The 19,727-nt window shown below is 39.6% G+C and overlaps 1 protein-coding gene across 1 annotated transcript in view; it reads right to left on the bottom strand.

Moving 5' to 3' along the window:
* Positions 1 to 17,279, bottom strand: part of plch2a (phospholipase C, eta 2a) — a 53,450-nt gene extending 36,171 nt beyond the window's left edge. The window contains exons 1-5 of the mRNA XM_055166212.1: positions 17,042 to 17,279; positions 8,638 to 8,784; positions 6,685 to 6,928; positions 6,086 to 6,215; positions 1,693 to 1,863 (exon numbers count right to left, since the gene is read on the bottom strand). Of these exons, the coding sequence (XP_055022187.1) occupies positions 1,693 to 1,863; positions 6,086 to 6,215; positions 6,685 to 6,928; positions 8,638 to 8,784; positions 17,042 to 17,150 (801 nt within the window). The 5' untranslated portion in view covers positions 17,151 to 17,279. The remainder of the gene's footprint in view (positions 1 to 1,692; positions 1,864 to 6,085; positions 6,216 to 6,684; positions 6,929 to 8,637; positions 8,785 to 17,041) is intronic.
* Between the last annotated feature and the right edge of the window lie 2,448 nt (positions 17,280 to 19,727).

The raw sequence follows: 19,727 nt of genomic DNA, 5'->3' as shown, positions 1-19,727 counted from the left end.
GTTTCAATACTAGTTTTAGTTTTGATTAGTATCCAATACTTTTGACAACCCTATTACATACCCTGGAAATATTTGTGGAAGAAAACATACTTGAGTCTACCCATTTGACAAACATGCACCAAAACAGACATGTTTTGTATCTTTTTCAATTTGCACAACAGGTACACGCTGGGAGATGAAGGCTGCAGGGTTGAGTTGCCAGAAAAGAAAGTTATTTCAGGGCACTGCCACAAAACAGTTGAGGCTGAGAAATAATAGACTTTCTGTGGAGCCTCAGGCAGACACAGACTCAACGCATGATTGGCTCTACTGCAGTCAGAAGAAGAATACAATCCACTTATCTTTACAGAGAAAGCAGCTGAACTGCTCTTAGTACAAAAGCACCAATTCTCATGATTAATATATTGGAAGGCAAAGGCGAAATTCAATTTGTCGAATGTACAAACGGCTATGTAGGTCAAAAACATTTGCAGCCCCTCCTAGTTGCTTCTTCAGTTTTGGTCAGACGCTGCAGGACACTGCCTTATATCAGCCTGCAGGGAGGAGCTAACTACACTGAAACTACTCTGAAACTAACACCCTACTCGTTTACAGTTTGATTGTTAGCTAGGCCTATTCATCTGTGCTGAGTGTGGGACATATTTAACATAATCATTCAAGCCCTTAAGGAGTGTTGTCACACCTCTGGCCTTGACTTGGCTACCCCTATTGTTCTCTTTTTTTAGGTTTTAGTATGGAGTCGTAAATAGGAGACAGATAATGTGTGAGGCCTCCATTTCTGTTTAAGGACAGATTATGGATTGCCTATCCTAACAAAAATAGCCTCTTTAACGCCCCTCTCAAACCATTTCTTTTCTCTGGCTAAGATCTGTACCTCACTATCCTCAAAAGAGTGGCCCATGTTTTTTAGGTGGAGATGTACAGTAGATGGAGGCCCTTTTAGGTGGAGATGTACAGCAGACTGTGGTCCAACTATGCCCCCCTCATCTGTGTTGGTAAGTCCTCTTGTGAAGTGTCTGTTTTGTTTCTCCAGTGTCGCGTTCAATGCAGTCTTCACTACAGTCAATGGAGTAGAGCACATTGCTTTGTTTGTGGCTTGGTGTTTTGTCCTTTAGATGGACCAGTTTCTGTCTTAAAGTGTTTGTAGGTTTGAAACAGACTGGGATGTTATGTTGTCTGAAAATCCTCTGTAGTTTTTCAGAAACACCAGCCATGTAAGGAACTGTTACACCCTTTCTCCTGGGTTTTGATTCTCTATTGTTTTTTGTTTTGTTTTTTAACTCTCTTTGTTCTACTGAAAGCACATTTAGGAAATCCACAGAGAGAGCTTTCTGCACATGTTGTTCATCTTTCTCCTTTCCCTCTGTGCTTGTAGGAACCACTTGGTCCCAGTGTCATAACGTCCGTATAACTCCAAATTTGTGCTGCAGTGGTGTGAATCAAAAAGCAGGTACTGGTCAGTGTGTGGGCTTTATGAAGACCTCAACCTGAGGATGGAGTGGCAAATGGGAGACAGATGATGTCAGAGGCCTCTATTTCTGTTCAAAGATGGATTGTCTTTGTAACAAAAATAGGCTCTTTAACTCAAACCAATTATTTTATCTGGCTGATCTGAGGCCATCTCCACCTAAAAGCAACTGGGCACTCCTTTAAGGATAGTGAGGTACAGATCTGATCCGAGCGTGTGCCCACCTTCTGCTGCGTCTCCAGGAATCGTGCCAGGTCGCCCGTGTCCAGGTGGTCCTTGTGGTTGCTGTAGGAGAGCAGGAGTAGGTACAGGTCTCTGCGCGTGGACATCGTCTTGTAGAAGGAGCAAAACTCCTCAAAGTCCAAAGTGCCCTGGTTATCATCGGTGTCTGCCTCCTGAAACACAGAACAGTGGAATCAAGAGCTGAACCCAGCAAAGACATTAAATCTACTTGTAATTTATGGTATTTATGTGATCACTTTGGCTCTGGAAGTAAAGGGAACTGCCACAGTGAAAACAATTGAGGAACATATCCAGATATGTTCTTGTAAGCATGCAGCAGTATTAAATGTGATTTGATTGATTTTGGCATCATTTCTCTACTGGGTTTCTATAATGACATCACAGTCACATCAAATGGAATGTTTGAGGAGGCTCAGAGGCAAAGGACTTTTTAAAGAGGATTACTGAAACCAGGTCACAATACAGGTCAGATCTGAGGAGCGGCAAGCCTGCTAACAGAAATGCCATCTTAATGGGACCGTAATTAAATAAATGCAAGATAAACAAGTTTAATCTGACATGGTAAAGGCAAAGCAGTACATCATGGAGATGAGCGTCAAATCAGCCTGTAACCCTGGTGACTACGGTGTCCTGACCTGATAAGCCTGTGCATTCACTCAGTCATGATAAAGGCCATCATTTCATCACACAGGTCTAGGCACTGACCCAGGACTTAACAATTCATTACAAAGTAAATAGGCCACACACAGGTTTATGGTCAATGAGTTTTTCAATCATTTAGAAAAAAAAAAAGTGGGCCAGATTTGAGACAGATAATTCAGAATAATCTAACAATGTACTTTGATGAAAAATGTGGGCTTTATCTGGTAGTACTCAGAAGTCCTGTCTGAGATTTGGTTTAGTCTCGATTAAGTTATGAGACTTAAGGCACATTCACACACGTCCTGGTTGAATTAATTGACACTAAGGTTGACAAAAGTATCAAAAATCATTTACTAACATGTCACATCAGCAGGGCATGAATATCGGAATATCTTTAGAATGATCTTTTAACCACTTTTATATCTTTAATCTACAAATGTTTCACTGTCTCACATCTCTGTTCACTGTTTCATTTTATGGTTGATGAGGGAGTTTATTCCGTTTGTGCTTCAGTTTAATACTACCTTTTGGCCAGGTTGTCATAGCAAGTGAGAATGTATTCTCATTTAACTTACCTGGTAAAATATTGAATAAATGAATAAATAAATACAATCTTTTAGCTGTATCAGAACAAGTGTAAGAGCACATAGATTAGTATACAACCATGGACCACTATGGAATCTACCTGGACAACTGAGGGATTACACAGATAAGGTCACATGGTAATATATATTTAAAAAACAGTATTGATTTAAGGATGACAATCAGTATTGAGTCAATTCTTAGTATTGAATTGTTTGTATTGTGACTAATGGAGACTGTGTTTGGTTTAATCATAGTTCAGATTTAGACATTTGGAACAATTTTTTGAGATTATTTCTACAAATAATGTATAAAGTTTGAACAGAATTGAGCCAAGTTAATGCAAAGCCCTTCACAGCCCATGGCCAGGACAGAATGAGCAGTCGAATTCTGAAATAGGCCAAGAATTTAAGGTCTTGTTACTATGTATGCTCAATCCATCTTTCTGCTCAGTCCAGGCATCAGTTAAAATGCTTATGAAAAGGTTTCAGAGCTCCACACACCCAGGGAGGACAGTGCCCAAAGTTTAATTCAATGGTATCATTTTGCACGTTTGTGGTCAATTTTACAGTCCAATCAAATCTTGTGCTATACTTAACAGGCTGAACTGTACCACCGTGCATCTGAATCTATTTATTGCAATAATAAAACAGTAAGAGTTAAGATCAGCCGTTATTGTCCTCTGCAATTCACCCATCCCTCAGTGCCACTGGGGCAACCCGTGAGGAGCAGTGATGTCGCATCTGGGGGTCCAGATTACCATAGCTGTAGGACTTGACCTATTTTGCATGTTTTGGAAAAGAGGAAAAGGAAAAAAAATGTGTCAAAGGTGTACCTTTACCTTTGTTTGCCTTTAAAGGGCCTGTATTATGCTGTTTTCTGATTTATGTTATTGTTATTGTTTCCTTATCACAAACCCGGAAATGTATTCAAGTTGAGTATGTATGTATGTCAAGTTCTTCTCTCAAACAGGAAACACTGCACCACCTTGTGTTGTCACGTAGTAATACACAACGTGCTTAACTCTGTTTGTTTGTTTGTTTGAAACTCCATATAACTTCACTAGAATCATTTGGATTATTTCAGCCCTGGAATTCCAATCTCTACAAACAGAAAGCAGAAGGTATCCGTTTCATGACATCACAGTACAGAGCTTTGGAGGGGTAGACAGAGCAATAATTCAAACATGTGTGAATGAAAGAAAACACAACTCCAGGTATGTTTTTGATTAAGTAACAACATTCTAATATGACATCTATCTAACACATTAGTCCCATATCAGCTCCTGCAGCTGTGCCTGCCTCCTCTCTGACAGATGTTGACCACCACAGTATGCAGGATCAACAGAGAGCCCCAGATTAGCCTGCTGCATGGCCCTGCTGTGGAGCTGTGAGCCATGTGCTAAGCCTGGACACGAGGAGCAGATGGTGCTCCGAGACAGATTGTGGAGGTGTGAAGGCGGGTGAGCTCCACAGGACAAATATAGATGGACAGGAGCATTTAGAGTGATACGCATCTTAGTCTACTTCAGAAAACTGACTTCTGTGAAGCAAACAAAGTCTTAGCAGCTGGGTCAGGTCATCAGAACTTTTGGAACTTCTATCTGTATCTTTTTTTAAATCAAAAGTTTTTAAAAGTGTATGTAGAGCTCCAACTACAGGACTAGCAGCTTTTAGACAAAATAATATACACTACCAGTCAAAAGATTTGTATTCAAATCCTCAAAGTAGCCACCCTTAGCTTTGTGGATAGTCCTGCAAGCCCTTGGCCTTCTCTCATTGATCTTTTTGGCCACACCAGCTTGTCAAAGCCTGATCCCAAGAGATCTTAGAAGCTAAGCAAGGCTGGGCGTGGTTAGTACTTGGATGGGAGACCTGGGAAAATCAGGTGCCACAGTGGGGCGCCAGTTGCAAAAACAACTAAAAACAACTGTTGTTGTGTCCTTAGGCAAGGCACTTCACCCACATTGCCTAGGATGAAAGTGGTGTGTGTGAGTGAAGGTGGTGGTCAGAGGGACCAATATTTAGTTTGCAAATTAAATTCTGTTACTTAAATAAATGCAATTTAAATGTGATAAACCTAACAGCTAGAGAGTAAAATAGTAATGTGGCTTGAGCACAACTTCATATAATATTTGTGCTTATGTCTAGTTAAGGTTACATGTAAAAAATACAGTTTTGGCATTGTTAACCTCTTGACAACAGCTACATACACCATCAGCATCACTGCAATGGAATTCATACTGGCTATTTACAGCACTGGAATAGTTTCTGATTTGGTAAATGACTACACTGGGAAAGCACTGTTCACAGACATAAGGACATTTGTCTCACACTCACATGGAGGGCCGCAACACCACAGGCATGTTGTTTTCATAAAAGAGTTGCTACAAGTGGAGGACAGCACAAGAGTCATGTGATCAAACAGGAAAACAATACCTAAGTTTGCTTGTAAAGGCCAGAGCAGTAGTGTGGAAATAAAGAAGAAACATAAATGAAAAAGTATGCTCAAACTCACTGGTAATGTACTTCAAAAGCCATCACAGAAACAGCTGCCTGACGTTGTCTGGCTGCTCTGATTGGCTGTTGCACTTTAACCATTTGTTGAGCTGTGACCCGACCAACAGCCGTAACAGGTTCACAAAGGAAGCCAGGTTTATTATGGCATAAAAACTCCTTTGCTGTGCACACACCTTAAGACTGATGCACACAGGACCAATCCAAACCACTTTAGACTTCTCTATTTTATTATATTTGAATGTTTTGTTTGTTTGTTTTTTTCCACAATGTCATCTCACAGGTCATATATACATTCTTTTTTCCTCACTGCTTTGTTCCATGACACAGGTGTTGCTTGGTTGTTGTCTCAGGGGGACAGCATGCAAAATACAACGCACAGAGCATCTACAATTCATAAGCATCAGGGCATCCTGACACATGGCCAACCTCTTTCCACTCTCAGTCTTTCATTGGATCTCCTTTTAGATGGGTGATTTCCACTGGGAATCTAAGTAGATCTTGTCTTTATCTTCTCTTATCTTTATAATTTGTCTATCACTACTACACTACTGCTGACCAGGTTGTTTTCTTTGCTTGCTCCTTCTCTTTATGAGACAGAGCAGAACCTGGTTGAGTAAAGTGGTGGTGTTACCTTGAACATCTGCTTGACCTTCTGGCGTGGCAGGTTCACATTGAGTTTGTGCAGCAGCTGGAGGACCTCGCTGATGCTCAGGCTGCCGTCTCCGTTCTTATCCGCCTCAGTGAAGGTTTGCTTCAGCCACGTGCTACAGTAAAGGAAAACATGGGCAGTACATTCACCATTGATCAGGTGCAGGATAGACCTGAACTATTTTAATAATTATATTGGTATATCTCTCCAGCTCCAGGGTAATATCAGTGCTTTGCTTTTTATGTACCACAGTATGGCATCAATCTAATCTCCATTTCCATGAAGACTAGCAGGTGACAGTACAGGCCAAGTTACAGGACACATTTGTAGAGAGACAATCCCACTGACAGTAAGGTATTTTTAGAACAAAAAGAACACCTGTGATTGAATAAATGCAAGATAAACAAGTTTAATATCATATTGTGTCTCCATGGTGACAAGAAAAGGGTAGCAAAGTAGGAATCCCTGACCAGATAAGTTACTTAGTGCTTCAACGTGATAACCGTGTGTTTAGATTTGTAGACTCAGGAGAACTAACTCCTCAAAGTTTAAAGCAACAGTGGAGTGCAGTGAAAGGATATTGGTCTCGTGTGCGCTGCCTCTTGGCCAGGCTGTCCTCGTCGCTGATGCCGGCCATCAAGTACTTGAGGCCGGTGATCCAGGTACGAGCGTCCTCCGCAGAGCCACACACCAGGTCCAGGCTCTGCATGTGCTCTCCGTGGTACAGGCTGAAGCAGCAATTTGGGTCAAAGCTGCCCTCCGAGTAACGCTGGAAGATCTCCGACTGCTTCCCCTCGCACACCTCCCGCACAGAGTCAATGGAGACTGCACACACACAAATGTGAACGGAGCTTCATCAGGATTTATGAATTAAACATATAAGGCCCTATCCTGCCTCCAATCTTAGCTCTAGTGCAAGTGTGGGGCACGGGGCTCTAAGCAAGAGATAAGGTATGATCTTTGGAATGAAAAATCTGTAAACCATCACAATCTTAGAAACATGGGGTTGGCAGTATTGCAAAAAATATTCAGACAATATTGAAAAAAAAAAAAGATTGGGTTGACTGAGGATCAAATATTGCACAAAAAATAAATAAATAAATACAGGATTATACTCTTCATTGTTATGATTATTGTTATTGTTATTATTATATAGCTGTTATAATAATATATCATATATAATAAAATAATTGATGTTCTAATTTTCCATATCTCCAAACAAAATTAGCAATATTATACATTTTTCAATAACATTCCTACCTGTAGTAGTGAGTAGTTCCAGTCTCCCTTCTAGCTCTATGAAATGTTTGCAGAGTTGCACTATAAATAAATCAATCCCGGCAGATCAGGCAGTGGACAGGAAGCTGCGGGGGGATGTCACTGCCAACAAGTTCAACACTTTACAAATGAGGTAGGTCTTTGTGTGTCGGTGCTAATGCTTACTAACTTAAAACTGCTCAAGCAACCCAAACTAGCCAAGAGCTCCCTTATGCTGCGTTCAGACCACAGCGTCAAAAAACGCCCTGGACGCCTTTGTATTTAAGTTTAGATGCCCCCGACATCAGCAGAGGTGAACGGCGGCGATGGCAGCGTGTATAGATTTATACTCTGGTAATGGCACTGGTTTAGACCTGGTTTAGTCCTGGATAAGTCCTGGTTTAGTCCTGGTTTAGACCTGGTTTAGTCCTGGATAAGTCCTGGATAAGTCCTGGTGTAGACCTGGTTTAGACCTGGTTTAGACCTGGTTTAGACCTGGTTTAGTCCTGGCGATCAGCTCGGCGGTTGCACTGACGCCTGAAGACACGCCGCAAAAAACCCAGGACACCCTACACACAAGTCCGCATGGGCTTTGAATGTAAACTGGACGCCTTGATGTTCTGGTCTGAATGAACCATGAGTGTGAATTAGACACAGGTATATTTCATTACAGTTTTTCTCCATCTTTTTATGCAAACTTTAGCAAAGGTTATTGTCCTATCACTACAACATCCTAGGGATGAGACATGATTTCGAATAGTCGAATATTAGTCATACGTTCGAATATCAAATAGTAATTTCGAATAAAGACGTTTCCTAACCAATAGTTCATGTACGGCATTCGGCCAGAAGGTGGCGCTAACAGACTGTAAAACTCCCTAGGCGCGGTAGACTAGGCCGAGTGTAGAGGCTGCTCCGGAATAACAGAAGAAGAAAACTTATCGCGTGGCATTAGCAATGCAGAAGCAAGTAAAAGTTCCGTATGGTCGTTATTTACTTTGTTAAATGACAAAGAGGTTCAGTGTAAAATCTGTCAGGTGAAGCTAGCAAACCTGCCAAATGTAAAGACAGAAAAAATAAAATCTTGCGAGATCGTTTTTCCCGTAAGCGCAGAGTCTAGAGGCAATTTGATCTCATCCCATCCCTAAAACTCATACAACAACCCCAATGGAAACATTTCAGATGGTAAATTGGTCCCTAATTCCCAGCATTCAAATATTGATTGTGATTACTGTGACTGCTGTAGTAGTAGTGTAAATCCTGGTTGGACAACTCACTCTTGGCCTTCTCACTCTTGCGCGATGGCCTCCAGCGGATGCAGGATTTGTGGTCGTCCAGGAAGTAGAAGCGCACCAGGCCTTTGGAGCCGCCACGAAGCTTCATCATCTGAGTGCCCATCTGCATGGAGCTCATGCACTTCTCCACTGTGGACATACAGACAGCAGAAGGGAGAGGGCAGAGTAGAGAGAGAGGAGAGAAGGGAAAAAAGGAGTTGGGGAGGAGAGGGGAGAGAAAGGACAAAGAGGGGAGACAGAGGGGAAAGAGAGGGGAGAGGGAAGAGAGAGGGTAGAGAGTGGGGAGAGTGGGGAGAGAGGGAAGGAGTGGTGAGGGAGAGGAGACAAAAAACACAAAGTGAGAAAGAGAGGATAGTGTAGACAGGGAAGGGGGAGGAGAGGTAAGAGAGAGAGGGGAGGGAGGTGACAGAGGAGAAGAAGTAACACTTTATTATTGGTCTTCTTACATGTTCAAAGCTCAAAATGTTCTGTTCATCTTGTGATGTCATGAAGCAGTAGTTCTTTAAGTTTACAGCTACCTTTGACCTTTACTGTAGTTCAGCTGAGATTGGCATTTTCAGTGCTGAAATTATCCAAATAATTATAGTGAAGGTGTATGGAGTTTAAAAACACAGTGGAGCACTACCTCTATTACCCTATGACATTACAAGGTAACTTTCTGTTTGAGTGAAGAGCTTAGCCTAAAAATGCAGGGTTTATGTGTTAAACATGTGAAACAAGAAAACACAGCTCCAGGCATGTTTATGATGACATTAGATATAGGGATGCAGATTAAAATTAATTAGAGAAAATAAATAAAATGGCTACATTGTGCATCTAAAAACAAAGTGCTTAATTTCAGAAAAAAACAAACAAACAAACAAAAAACAATAGCAGCTTGAGTTTCCCTTTTTCTTTAGCTTTCACATCTTGTCTTAGTCTCAATACATTTTTCAACAGATCTCTCAAATCCTCTTTCCTCTGTGTCCACATTCAGAGCGACCTTGAATGCACAGATTTGATTGGCTACATAGCATCACGATTAGTTTGTATGTTCCTTGGTCCATTAATACAGTGCTGTAAAGTTTTTTTGGTTGATGTGCAGTGAGTTGTGTATAAAGTTCTACATGCTTTATACATGTTTTATGAGTTCATGGTTAGGCCTGTAACGATAATCAATAAATCGGTTAATCGTACAATAACTTTTAACAAGCTCGATAACTTTTCCAGCCACGATCAATTCTATTTGCAGTTGTTTGTTTTCCTCACTCTCTCTCTCTTTCTGTCGCAACAGAACTAGCCTAGCACCCGGTAGAGCCCGAAATCCTGAGCCCGAAATCCCGAAACTGAACCGACACGATACAGACAGGACAGAGGCTCCCGCATAGAGAAATAACATCCTGTGTCTCAGGTTAATACAAACACTTCAAGACCAAAATGACGAGGCCACAGCAGCAGCCACAGAGAGACAAGACACAATATTCCAATGTAAGTCAGTGACTAAAATCACTTTTAAGGGCAATTTTGTTACAGACACTTAATAATCCATTTTATTTATTGCTTTGGTTGTGTGTGGTTCAGCAGTGGTTTATTCAAGTGCATTTTTGTGAACAAGTCCTCGCTGTGAGCCAGACACATTAGACTAGTCCTATGTTAAGTCTGTTTTATTTAGGCCTGTTGTTTTTGGTTGTCTTACACTTCCTGTGTTAAATGTTCTTTAGGAAGTAAGGTTTATTGATCATTGAGAGGATGTATTTGCATTTTTATTCCATGGTCATTATATTAGTTGAAATTGGTCTCAAAATGTCAATATTATCGTTTATCGCAATAAATTGTTGGTCAATTAATCGTCCAGCAAAATCTGTTATCGTTACAGGCCTATTCATGGTGATAACTTGAGATGAGGATGGCCCACGGTGTTGATACCTTTCACAATTAGCCCTTACATACTGTTTGGTCAAATTTGACCCGTTTTGACATTCAGCAGTAGTAAAAATACACTAAGCGTCATTCTCTGATCCTGACATTTCATCACTTTTCCTAAATTTTGCCAAAATACACAAAAATTAAAATATCTTACAATTTTATATTTTTGTACAGGTGCTACAAATTTTAGGACACTGAGGTTGTTTCGGGTCAATTTTGACCCATATCTATTGAAATGGATTTTAGCTCTATCAGTGCAGGTCAAATGAAGCAAAATGGAAGTTTTAGGGAATCTTGAAACTGTGAAACTGTGCAAACCATGTTTGTGTGTATTTTTTTTAGGGGACAGAGGCGACAGAGTTCAAGAGTTCACTGTTTTGAGATTCCCCCATGCCCCAGGTTCCCAGAGACAGACGCCTGTTGGTTTTTGAAGGGTCATGTCAGGGGAATCTCAAAACAGTGAAATGAGTGATCATCCTGTTTATGGTGCACATAGGAAACACAAGTCAGTCAAGTGGGAGAGAGATCTTTTCTTGTAAGTTTGCTTTCAGTTAGGACATCACAGTTGTCTCATACATGCAGAAGAAGAACAAGAATGTCATCCTTATGAGCACATTACATATGGCTGCATAGGTGAACTCTCGGGAACTCCACCATCATCATCAGTCATCGTCCTTGACTACAATGCCATTGACAAAGTAACAGGCACACACAGCTGCAAGAGCAGAACCTCCCGCTGGCCTCTCGTGACATATTAACCTACAATGTCTTTATGAAGTGAGCTGAACCTGACCTGGAGGGCAAGCAGGAGGAACTGGAGGAGGTTCTTATTCGGAGGAGCTTGGAAAGGCCCTTGTGACTCCTTGTATGCAAAGGTGACACCAGCTTCCCCACACAGCAGCTTCAGCAGCGTTGGTAAGGGCAGTGCAGAGCTCTGAACCTGGCCCTGATCAAAACGGGTCTGGTCACAAAAGAAATCAACCCAAGGGCACAGAAGAGGAGATGCAAAGTCTGCCCTGAAAAAAGGACTGCAAAACAGGTACAACCTGCTGCAAATGTGGGAAACACAGATGCAAGTCCCACACACGCAAAGTTTCTTACCACTGCTTTGAATGCACTGACTAGTTTGAAATAAGCATAACAGTTGCAGTGGATAAACATGGATATATTATAAATTCAAACTGTTCCAGAAAATTCATGTCATTTTCAAATGCAATAAAATATATGTAAATAATAATGGCTTTTATGTTTTTATGTGTTTTGTAAAACAGGACATGATACTGTGTGATAGTAGATGTTTTTCTCCAAAAACAAGTGTTGAAAAACTTAAAATGTTCTTCCTGCTCTCTGAAACATAATATTTATATATTACAGTCAGGTGAAGATGGCTGAATGGAGCACTTTCTGAGGACCAAAACATTTTGAACACTTGAGAAACAAACACAAATTTGACACGCAACATACTGTTCCCATGTATGAAATAAAACATACAAGTTCAGATATGTTTTCCATAAGGTAAAGGTGAAAAGGCCATCCATAATCCTCTCTCAGCACCATCAGCCACATGTGAGCAGTGAGAACAAAACACGCCCTGTTCCACCAGCATCACATGAAACAGAGCCTAGAGCAGGTTTTAAGAGTTTAGAACCAGGAGCTATTATGCTTTTCACTGCTATTTTTGAAACAATCTTTAGACACTTAAAGGAAGCATTGTGTATTAATGATCATCAAAACATAAATCTCTCATATTTCCTTCACTTATTTACTGGTTAGTATTTATAAAAGGGAAAACTGGAGCTTACATTTCATCTCTACAAACAGGTAATACTGATAGAATTATTTTTTAGCAATAAAATTAACTTGAAGAGGGGGTATTATGCAAAAAAAAAAAATAAAATTACAGCTTTCTACCATGTTTCTACCACTTAGTTTCCTCATTAAAAACATGTCTGAAGAGGTTTTAGATGTCATCCATGCATGTTTGAGTATTTTAGTGATCTCTCACGGACCCTATTTGAACCCTCCTTACAGTTAGCTGTAAGATTCTGTTCAATGCTCAGCCCACAAGTCTGCATCACCCATGCTCCGACACAACAATTCTTCATAAATAAACAAAAACATGATACAAAACTGCACAAGAACTTCACAAACTGATGCACAGTAGTTCATTAGTGGGATGCAGTTGTGATAGTGCTCTGTAGGGGGAGTGACTTTGCACAGGGAGCAGAGGAAGGGAAGACTCAGGGTATCAGAAAAAAATAAATAAAACATTCCACAAGACTGTGCGTACTTAGGAACATATTTTTTTATCCTCCGTCTTTATATTTGGCACAGACATTGAAGGGTCTTGCTCAAGCTCTGCAAAATTGTGTGTCTTTCATCAGCTGTAGCTGGTGAAAGACACACTCTGTCCCAGTTTTGATTTCCTGTGACAAGGCCAGTACTGACAAAAATAATCAGTTGTAAAGTTGGTTAAAAAGATCTCAAAATAATATAATTAAATATGCATTGGATGGCATTGATCATGCAGTGTTTTTCACACTTGAACACTGTTTGAAAAATAGCCACAAAGAGATATTTAGGCCTTCTTGATCCATAACTTTATTTAAAGTGAGAATAAAAGAGAGAGCTCCTTCTCTGGCTGTGTCCCTCTGCACGTACAGACCAGTAGCAGAGGGGGAGAGGGGGAGAGGTGCTGGAGTGACACAGAAAAGAGAAGCAGTGTGTCTAATCATTTAAATGTAGTGATGGGCGAATGGAGCCTCGTGAATCATTGACACCTCAGTCGCAATATTGTCTCAAATGGTTGGACGTGTCTGAGGCCTCAGAAAAACACTGACCTCTAGTGGACAAATTTAACCATTGGCATGCAGGTGTCTCAGCATCGATATTGTTAGTGTAAGACAATACTTGTGTGCAGAGCGACACCGTACCAACAACAACAATAATAATGATGATTTAAAATAATATGTAAAGAGCAACATAAATAGCAGCTGTAATAAGAAAACAGGTGTTTCCTTGTTAGGTGGAATTAGATCAAAGTGATCCCAAACCATGGATCACTTTTTTCCACTTGTAGATGCCATCGAAAATGAAACAAATGCCAAAAGTCGGCAAAAGTCACAATCCTCCTCACTACCCAACATTTTTAAGAAATATTGGTGCATCTTTTATACTGTAGCAGTTTAGCGCTTGTCAAACCACGGAAGTGCGCTGAACACTCTGAAGCTCTGAACCAATCGCAGAGCGGAACATTCGCCGAGCCAATGAAACACTTCGATACACTTTGGTCACGTGAGCAGCTGCTGCAAGACGAGCTCCGAGGCAGTGCTTCAGAAAGAACGAGACGTGCTCCGGAGCTCCGTCTCATTTGCCCATCAATATTTAAATGACCAAAAAGAAAAACTATATATATATATATATATATATATATATATTTATATGCGTTAACACTGAACATGTGTCATTTAACTATTTCCATTTTTAAGCAATTATCATCATCTCCTGTTTTTGAATTGACGTGCAAATGAATTTCCCCACTGTACTAATAAAGGCATATACCTTATTTTATCTTATATATAAAATAATATGAATGCAAATATCATATGAGTATGCACATGCACATACATATATATATATGTATATATACATATATATATATATATATATATATATATATATGTTTTATATATGCGCAAAACTGAATTAAACACATTCTAATCTCAAACGGGCTGATGTGGCTCTAGAGTCGTTATGGTTTATATGTCGTAAAGTTGAATTTATTTATGCAGATTGGTGCAGATAGTAACAATAATGATGATCATTTTAATATAAAAACGTTAATGATTAATCAATAATTGATCGTTAATTCTTCCAACGATCGATTAAGAAAATTTCATCGAATGCCCGTCCCTATTTCTTATATTATTATTTTTCTCCTAACCAACATGCAAAAATTTTGAAACATGAATGGGTTAGGTTAAGAGTTAGAGTTAGGGTTGGGTCTGTGGTTAGGATTACAAAAAAGATTAGATTTAAATTTAGGGTTATTAACGTTAGTGCAGGGCGCTGCGTTCTGAGGGCAAGGCATTCTGAGGGGCACGCCGTTTACGGGGAGCGGAGTAGGCGTGCGCGAGGGCCGATCATTGCCGCTTGCGGCTATATTTATTATTACTTTTCTCCGAACCAACTCACCCATTTTTCACCCACTAAACAATGATGAAAAGTCCTGAAATTTTGCCATCTGGTAAAACTCGTGCTTCTCTAACTTTTGGCTATTTGTGTTTTTCAAAAATAAATTAAATGTCTCGTCAGCGCCCCCAAACAACTCAAAAATGCATTAAGGAATATGAATGAGGGCAAAAATAATTTGCATGTAGAATCATGAAATTTGACACAAAGTCGATCATGACAAGACAAGGAAAAATATTATTATGCCAACACCGTGCGCTCCACCAGGAGGCAGCAATATTGAATTAAAGTTTGCTAAGCTTTTACGAACTCCTCCGAGGGCGTTCACCCAAACGAGCTCAAATTTGGTCCACATTATCTCAAGACGTGGAAAATCAAAAAGTCTCTGAGCAGTGAAGCAACAAAAAATGCACACAATTTTGGAGATTTACAAGTTGTTCCCATTTGCTCAAACAAACTCCGATTTCAATGAAATTTGAAACTATTGTTAAACTGTTGGCCTTAAAGCTACTTAATGTTAAAAACATGAATTTGGTACATTAGCGCCCCCTATAGATTGAAACAAAATTTAATATGGGAGAAAAATATTTGTTTTTCAAAAATTTCTGAAATTTTGCACAAAATTAAGTTTTGGCGTCCTGATCCAAAACGTCAATGACACCCATGCCATAATTTTTATAGTGTTGCCATAGCGATGACTCTCCATGTTATTCCATTGGTAAAATCACCCAGTCGTACAAACTTTGGCCGATTTCACTCAAATTTTAATCGTGGGTTCACACCCCAACTATGAACACATTGATCTAAGAAAAATGGGTGCAATAGTGCCCCCTAGAAAATTTGTATGGAAAAATAACATTTTTTAAAATTTGTCATAGATATACAAAATTTGGTACCCACATTTGTGACATGGTCTCAATTTAAAAACTCAGGGTTAGGTTTAAGCTTGGGGTTATTAGGCTTAGTGTGGGGTGTGGTGTTTTGTGGGGCGCAGCGTTGGCGCGCGCGAGGGCCGATCATCGCCGCTTGCAGCTATATTTCAAAGATATTGTCTGAACACTGTCTATGGACCACTATTGTCACCACTAATATGCAGCATGTAGAGATGCGTTGAATTGTTTACCCCATCAGCACAGGCCCTTTAGCGGCATGTAGGTCAGGAGTCCATCAGGAGCTCGCCGAGCCAAGGCTAATCCCAGGGCCATATGTGTCCACCACACCCAAGTGAGGAGCACAGATGGCCCCATGTCCAGGCTGTTGCACACGAGATCAGGCCAGGATCACACGAGGATCACACCAGGAAAACAAAGCTGTGGAACTGCTCACTCTGTCTCACCAGATGGACAATTTTCCATAAACAGACACTGGAAACTGAACGCCAGAAGTTCTACATACAGCTTAACTGTGTAGTGTGCTCACTCACTTTGCAAAGTAGTACAGCAAATAAGTATACAGAATAAGGCATGAATGGAATTAAGCAGAGCATTGTTTCAATTACACAAGACAAAAAAAAAATAAAATTCACAATAATTTGTAATTTTTATATATATATTTTTAAATGAAAGCATGTTTTGTTTTGTTTTTAAAGCACTGAAAAACATACCGACACATGCATCTTTACTGTGAATGGGATAGGGATGCATTTCCTAGTCTTTCAGTTTGGCATAGAATGTATCAATTTCCATGGAGAATGTTCTGAAGTTCTATTTTCCAGAAAGTTTCACTTTAAAGTCAGAACTTTGTTTCAGCTCTCTCCATTAATCTCTGGATTAATTGCAAATCTATAGTTTCAATAACAGTCCAATATATAGAAGTTAATACTAAGTAAATTATGATTACTCAAACTAAATGATGAATCTGAACTAAATTAACAAGAATTGGACAACAACCAAACTGAATACTTTAAATTACATTTAGTTTAAGATCTATTAGGAAAACTACTGTAAAATACTGCGCTAAAACATAATACCACTGATACAATAATAATAATAATGCAAGATAACCCTATTTTTAAATAGACAGTATCATTCAGACAGCCTGAGCTTCAACATGTAAATAACAGAGTGCACCAATAACTAGCCATAGAAGTCATTTATGCAACCTTTTACTGCTCAAACATTATTGTGTACTACAACAATACTACAAAATGCAAAGAAATTATATTATATTGGGTCCTAAAATATATTGTTTTACTTTCATATATTAAGTGGTAAGTTGATACTAAGACAGGCCTATCTAGAACATCTGCCTAACAAGGCTGTTGTGGAGGCTGTGGTTTTCCAGCACTTACCCATGTAACCCAGTTTCCATGTGATCACCATGGCGCTGAGAGGGACGTTCTTCTGCCCCTGACCACACTGCTCCAGATTCCGGAGGCCGTGCTTGGGCTGTGGCTCCATCGAAATGCCCTCTCTGGTTTCTTTGGTTTGATCCTCCTTGGCTTGGTCCTTCTTGTCCCGCTCGTCCTTGGCCTGCTCCTCCTTGGTCTTCCTCCCATTGCCCTGCTCTTCCGTGGGGGTGTGATGGGCTCTTTGGGGGCCCTTGCTCCGGTCCAGGCTGAAGGCTCCTTTCGCTGGGGGCCCAGGTTTGTCTGCTGTGGCTGTGGAGCACTTCAGTGTCTGGGACAAACGGCTGCTCTTTCGGGATGTCATCTTTGAATAATCCACCAAACACAAGAATTAGGCAGAACTTTAAAAAACAGTAGTCCTCACGAGTTATGGTCGATCTTGAGGAAGTTCCATCTCATGTAGTTCCTGGTGGTAGCAGGTTTGAATGAGCTCAGGCTGGAGTGTGGGAGATGTGAGGGAGGAGGTGTGGAGCCTTAATCCTCTGTAGCTCTAATCTGTATTTGGAGATTTACCAATGAGTGAAACAGAGCATGCACAAGAGGGACCACCACAATCACACAAATGTCTAATCATCACTTCACATCACTTGAGAATATCGAGAATGTACTCAACTCTCATTAAAGGTCCCATATTACACAAAATGGATTCTTTTGAGCTTTAAGCCATGTTATGATTTCCTCCTCAGACACATACCTGGAGTTATATTTTGTTTCATTTAGACATGTTTGAGAAACCATTTATGATCATTTATTATTAGTCTGTCTACATCTCCAAAGCTCAAAATTCTCTGTTCCACACGGTGATGTCATCTGGTAGTTACCAAGTTAACAGATATCTTCTAACTTTAGTTCAGCAGAGATTGGTAAATCATCTACATGTTTCTAAATCCTAAATATGCAGGGTTTCTGTGTTAAACATGTGTGAACGGAAAGAAAACACAATGATTTTGATGAGGAGATACGATCATAACAGATCAGAAAATAGTGTAATATAGCACCATTAAAACATGCACTGTGTAACCCTTCTGGTGGTTTCAGCCACCTGCTTATCTCCACCTCTATCTCTCGACTTGTGGTTTGCAGAAGTAGTAAGTGCTTCACTTTTTTTTTTTTTTAAATACTACAGATATTCTATTTATTGTTTCTTTTTCTAATATCAGTAACATCCATGGTAAGAAACTGTCAAGGTAAGAAACATCTGGTGATTGACACTGGCAAAGAAGGGTGAAAAATTACAAATTGTAGATATGCCTATTGATATTAACTGATAATATTAATAACAATTGTATTCATAATAATTCTGTGCAGCACTTAATAAAAGTAAAATTAATAGGACTATAATGTTAATACATACAAAATATCAATAAATATCAAAATGAAAATGAAATGAGCAGTAGGCTATTTACAGGTCAAAACTAAATCAGAACAGAATAATGGGAATCCAAATCAGTAGTATATGTAAGCATAGGTGAGGAAAACTCAGCGGCAAATTCAGCAGCAAATGTAAATACGTCATATAATTATTTAAATATAAATGCTTCATATAAATATATTTTTTTACTGAAAAAATACAAGATGCAGACACGTAATTATTTGCCAAAAAGTAATTTAAATAAACAACAGTGATTAAACCTATCTGTCCTGCATTTATGTAAAGCTACAGTAACTTCCTGGAGGTGAAAAATCAATTGCATAATTCCAGGGAAACAGAAAGTTAAAGCCATACTTCAGGACATTCTCCATGGAGATTAATGTAAAATATGCCATACTCTGGAATATTACAGCCAGAGGAACAAAATAACCATGGAAACAAGCATGAATCAGGATTGTGGAGATGCAAGCTCACTCACAATAAGGATGGATATCATGAAAAAACAGACTTTTGTTCTATAAGAAAAGGTACCTAGACAACCTTTAAAGTTTTACACTAACTGGCCAACTTCTGTGATTATTGGGTGAGCATTTCTGTTCACACAATTGTAAACACATGTAAATCAATAACAACCGTGACTCTGAACACGGCCAGCAGCACAATACAATAAACTCAAACTCTCGAACACTTAGCAAGGGTTTTTATACAAATATTCTCTCTCTCATTTCCAGATGCTCAAAATCTCTTTACAGTTCCATATATGATTCATTCACACCACACACGATTGTGCCAGATGCCCTGGGGTGAGAAGACAGAAGTGAGGCAGCAAATCTGTGCCATCGGCCCCTCTGACCTCTTCAAATCTTTATCTCAAAATCTGCATTCACACAGGCAGCAAGAGTGAAGTGTCTCTTCCAAGAAAACACAATATTAAAAAAAAGAAAAGTCAAAAGTTTGATCTGATGTTTTGTTAATTCATTATTTTACTTTAGACATACACTACCAATGAAATGTTTGGAGACACTTTTTCATTCATGTTTCTCCTTTATTTTTGTGATTAATTAGATTGTAGTTTCAAGCATTAAAACTATGGATGGCACATGTTGAATGTAGTAAACACACAAACAAACAAACAAACAAAAAACACCCAAAATAACTTGGCACTTTTGGCATTTCTTGCCCCTGACATGGCACAGCTGTGAAGTGAAATCCATTTCCTGAAACTTCATTAAGAAGCACACTGAGAGAAGGCCAAGG

Source organism: Boleophthalmus pectinirostris, unplaced genomic scaffold (assembly GCF_026225935.1).
Source record: "Boleophthalmus pectinirostris isolate CB_2022bp ecotype Guang Dong unplaced genomic scaffold, ASM2622593v1 HiC_scaffold_8, whole genome shotgun sequence".
NCBI lineage: Eukaryota > Metazoa > Chordata > Actinopteri > Gobiiformes > Gobiidae > Boleophthalmus > Boleophthalmus pectinirostris.
The sequence above is the reverse complement of the archived record's forward strand: the minus strand, read 5'-3'. Positions and strand labels throughout refer to the sequence as shown.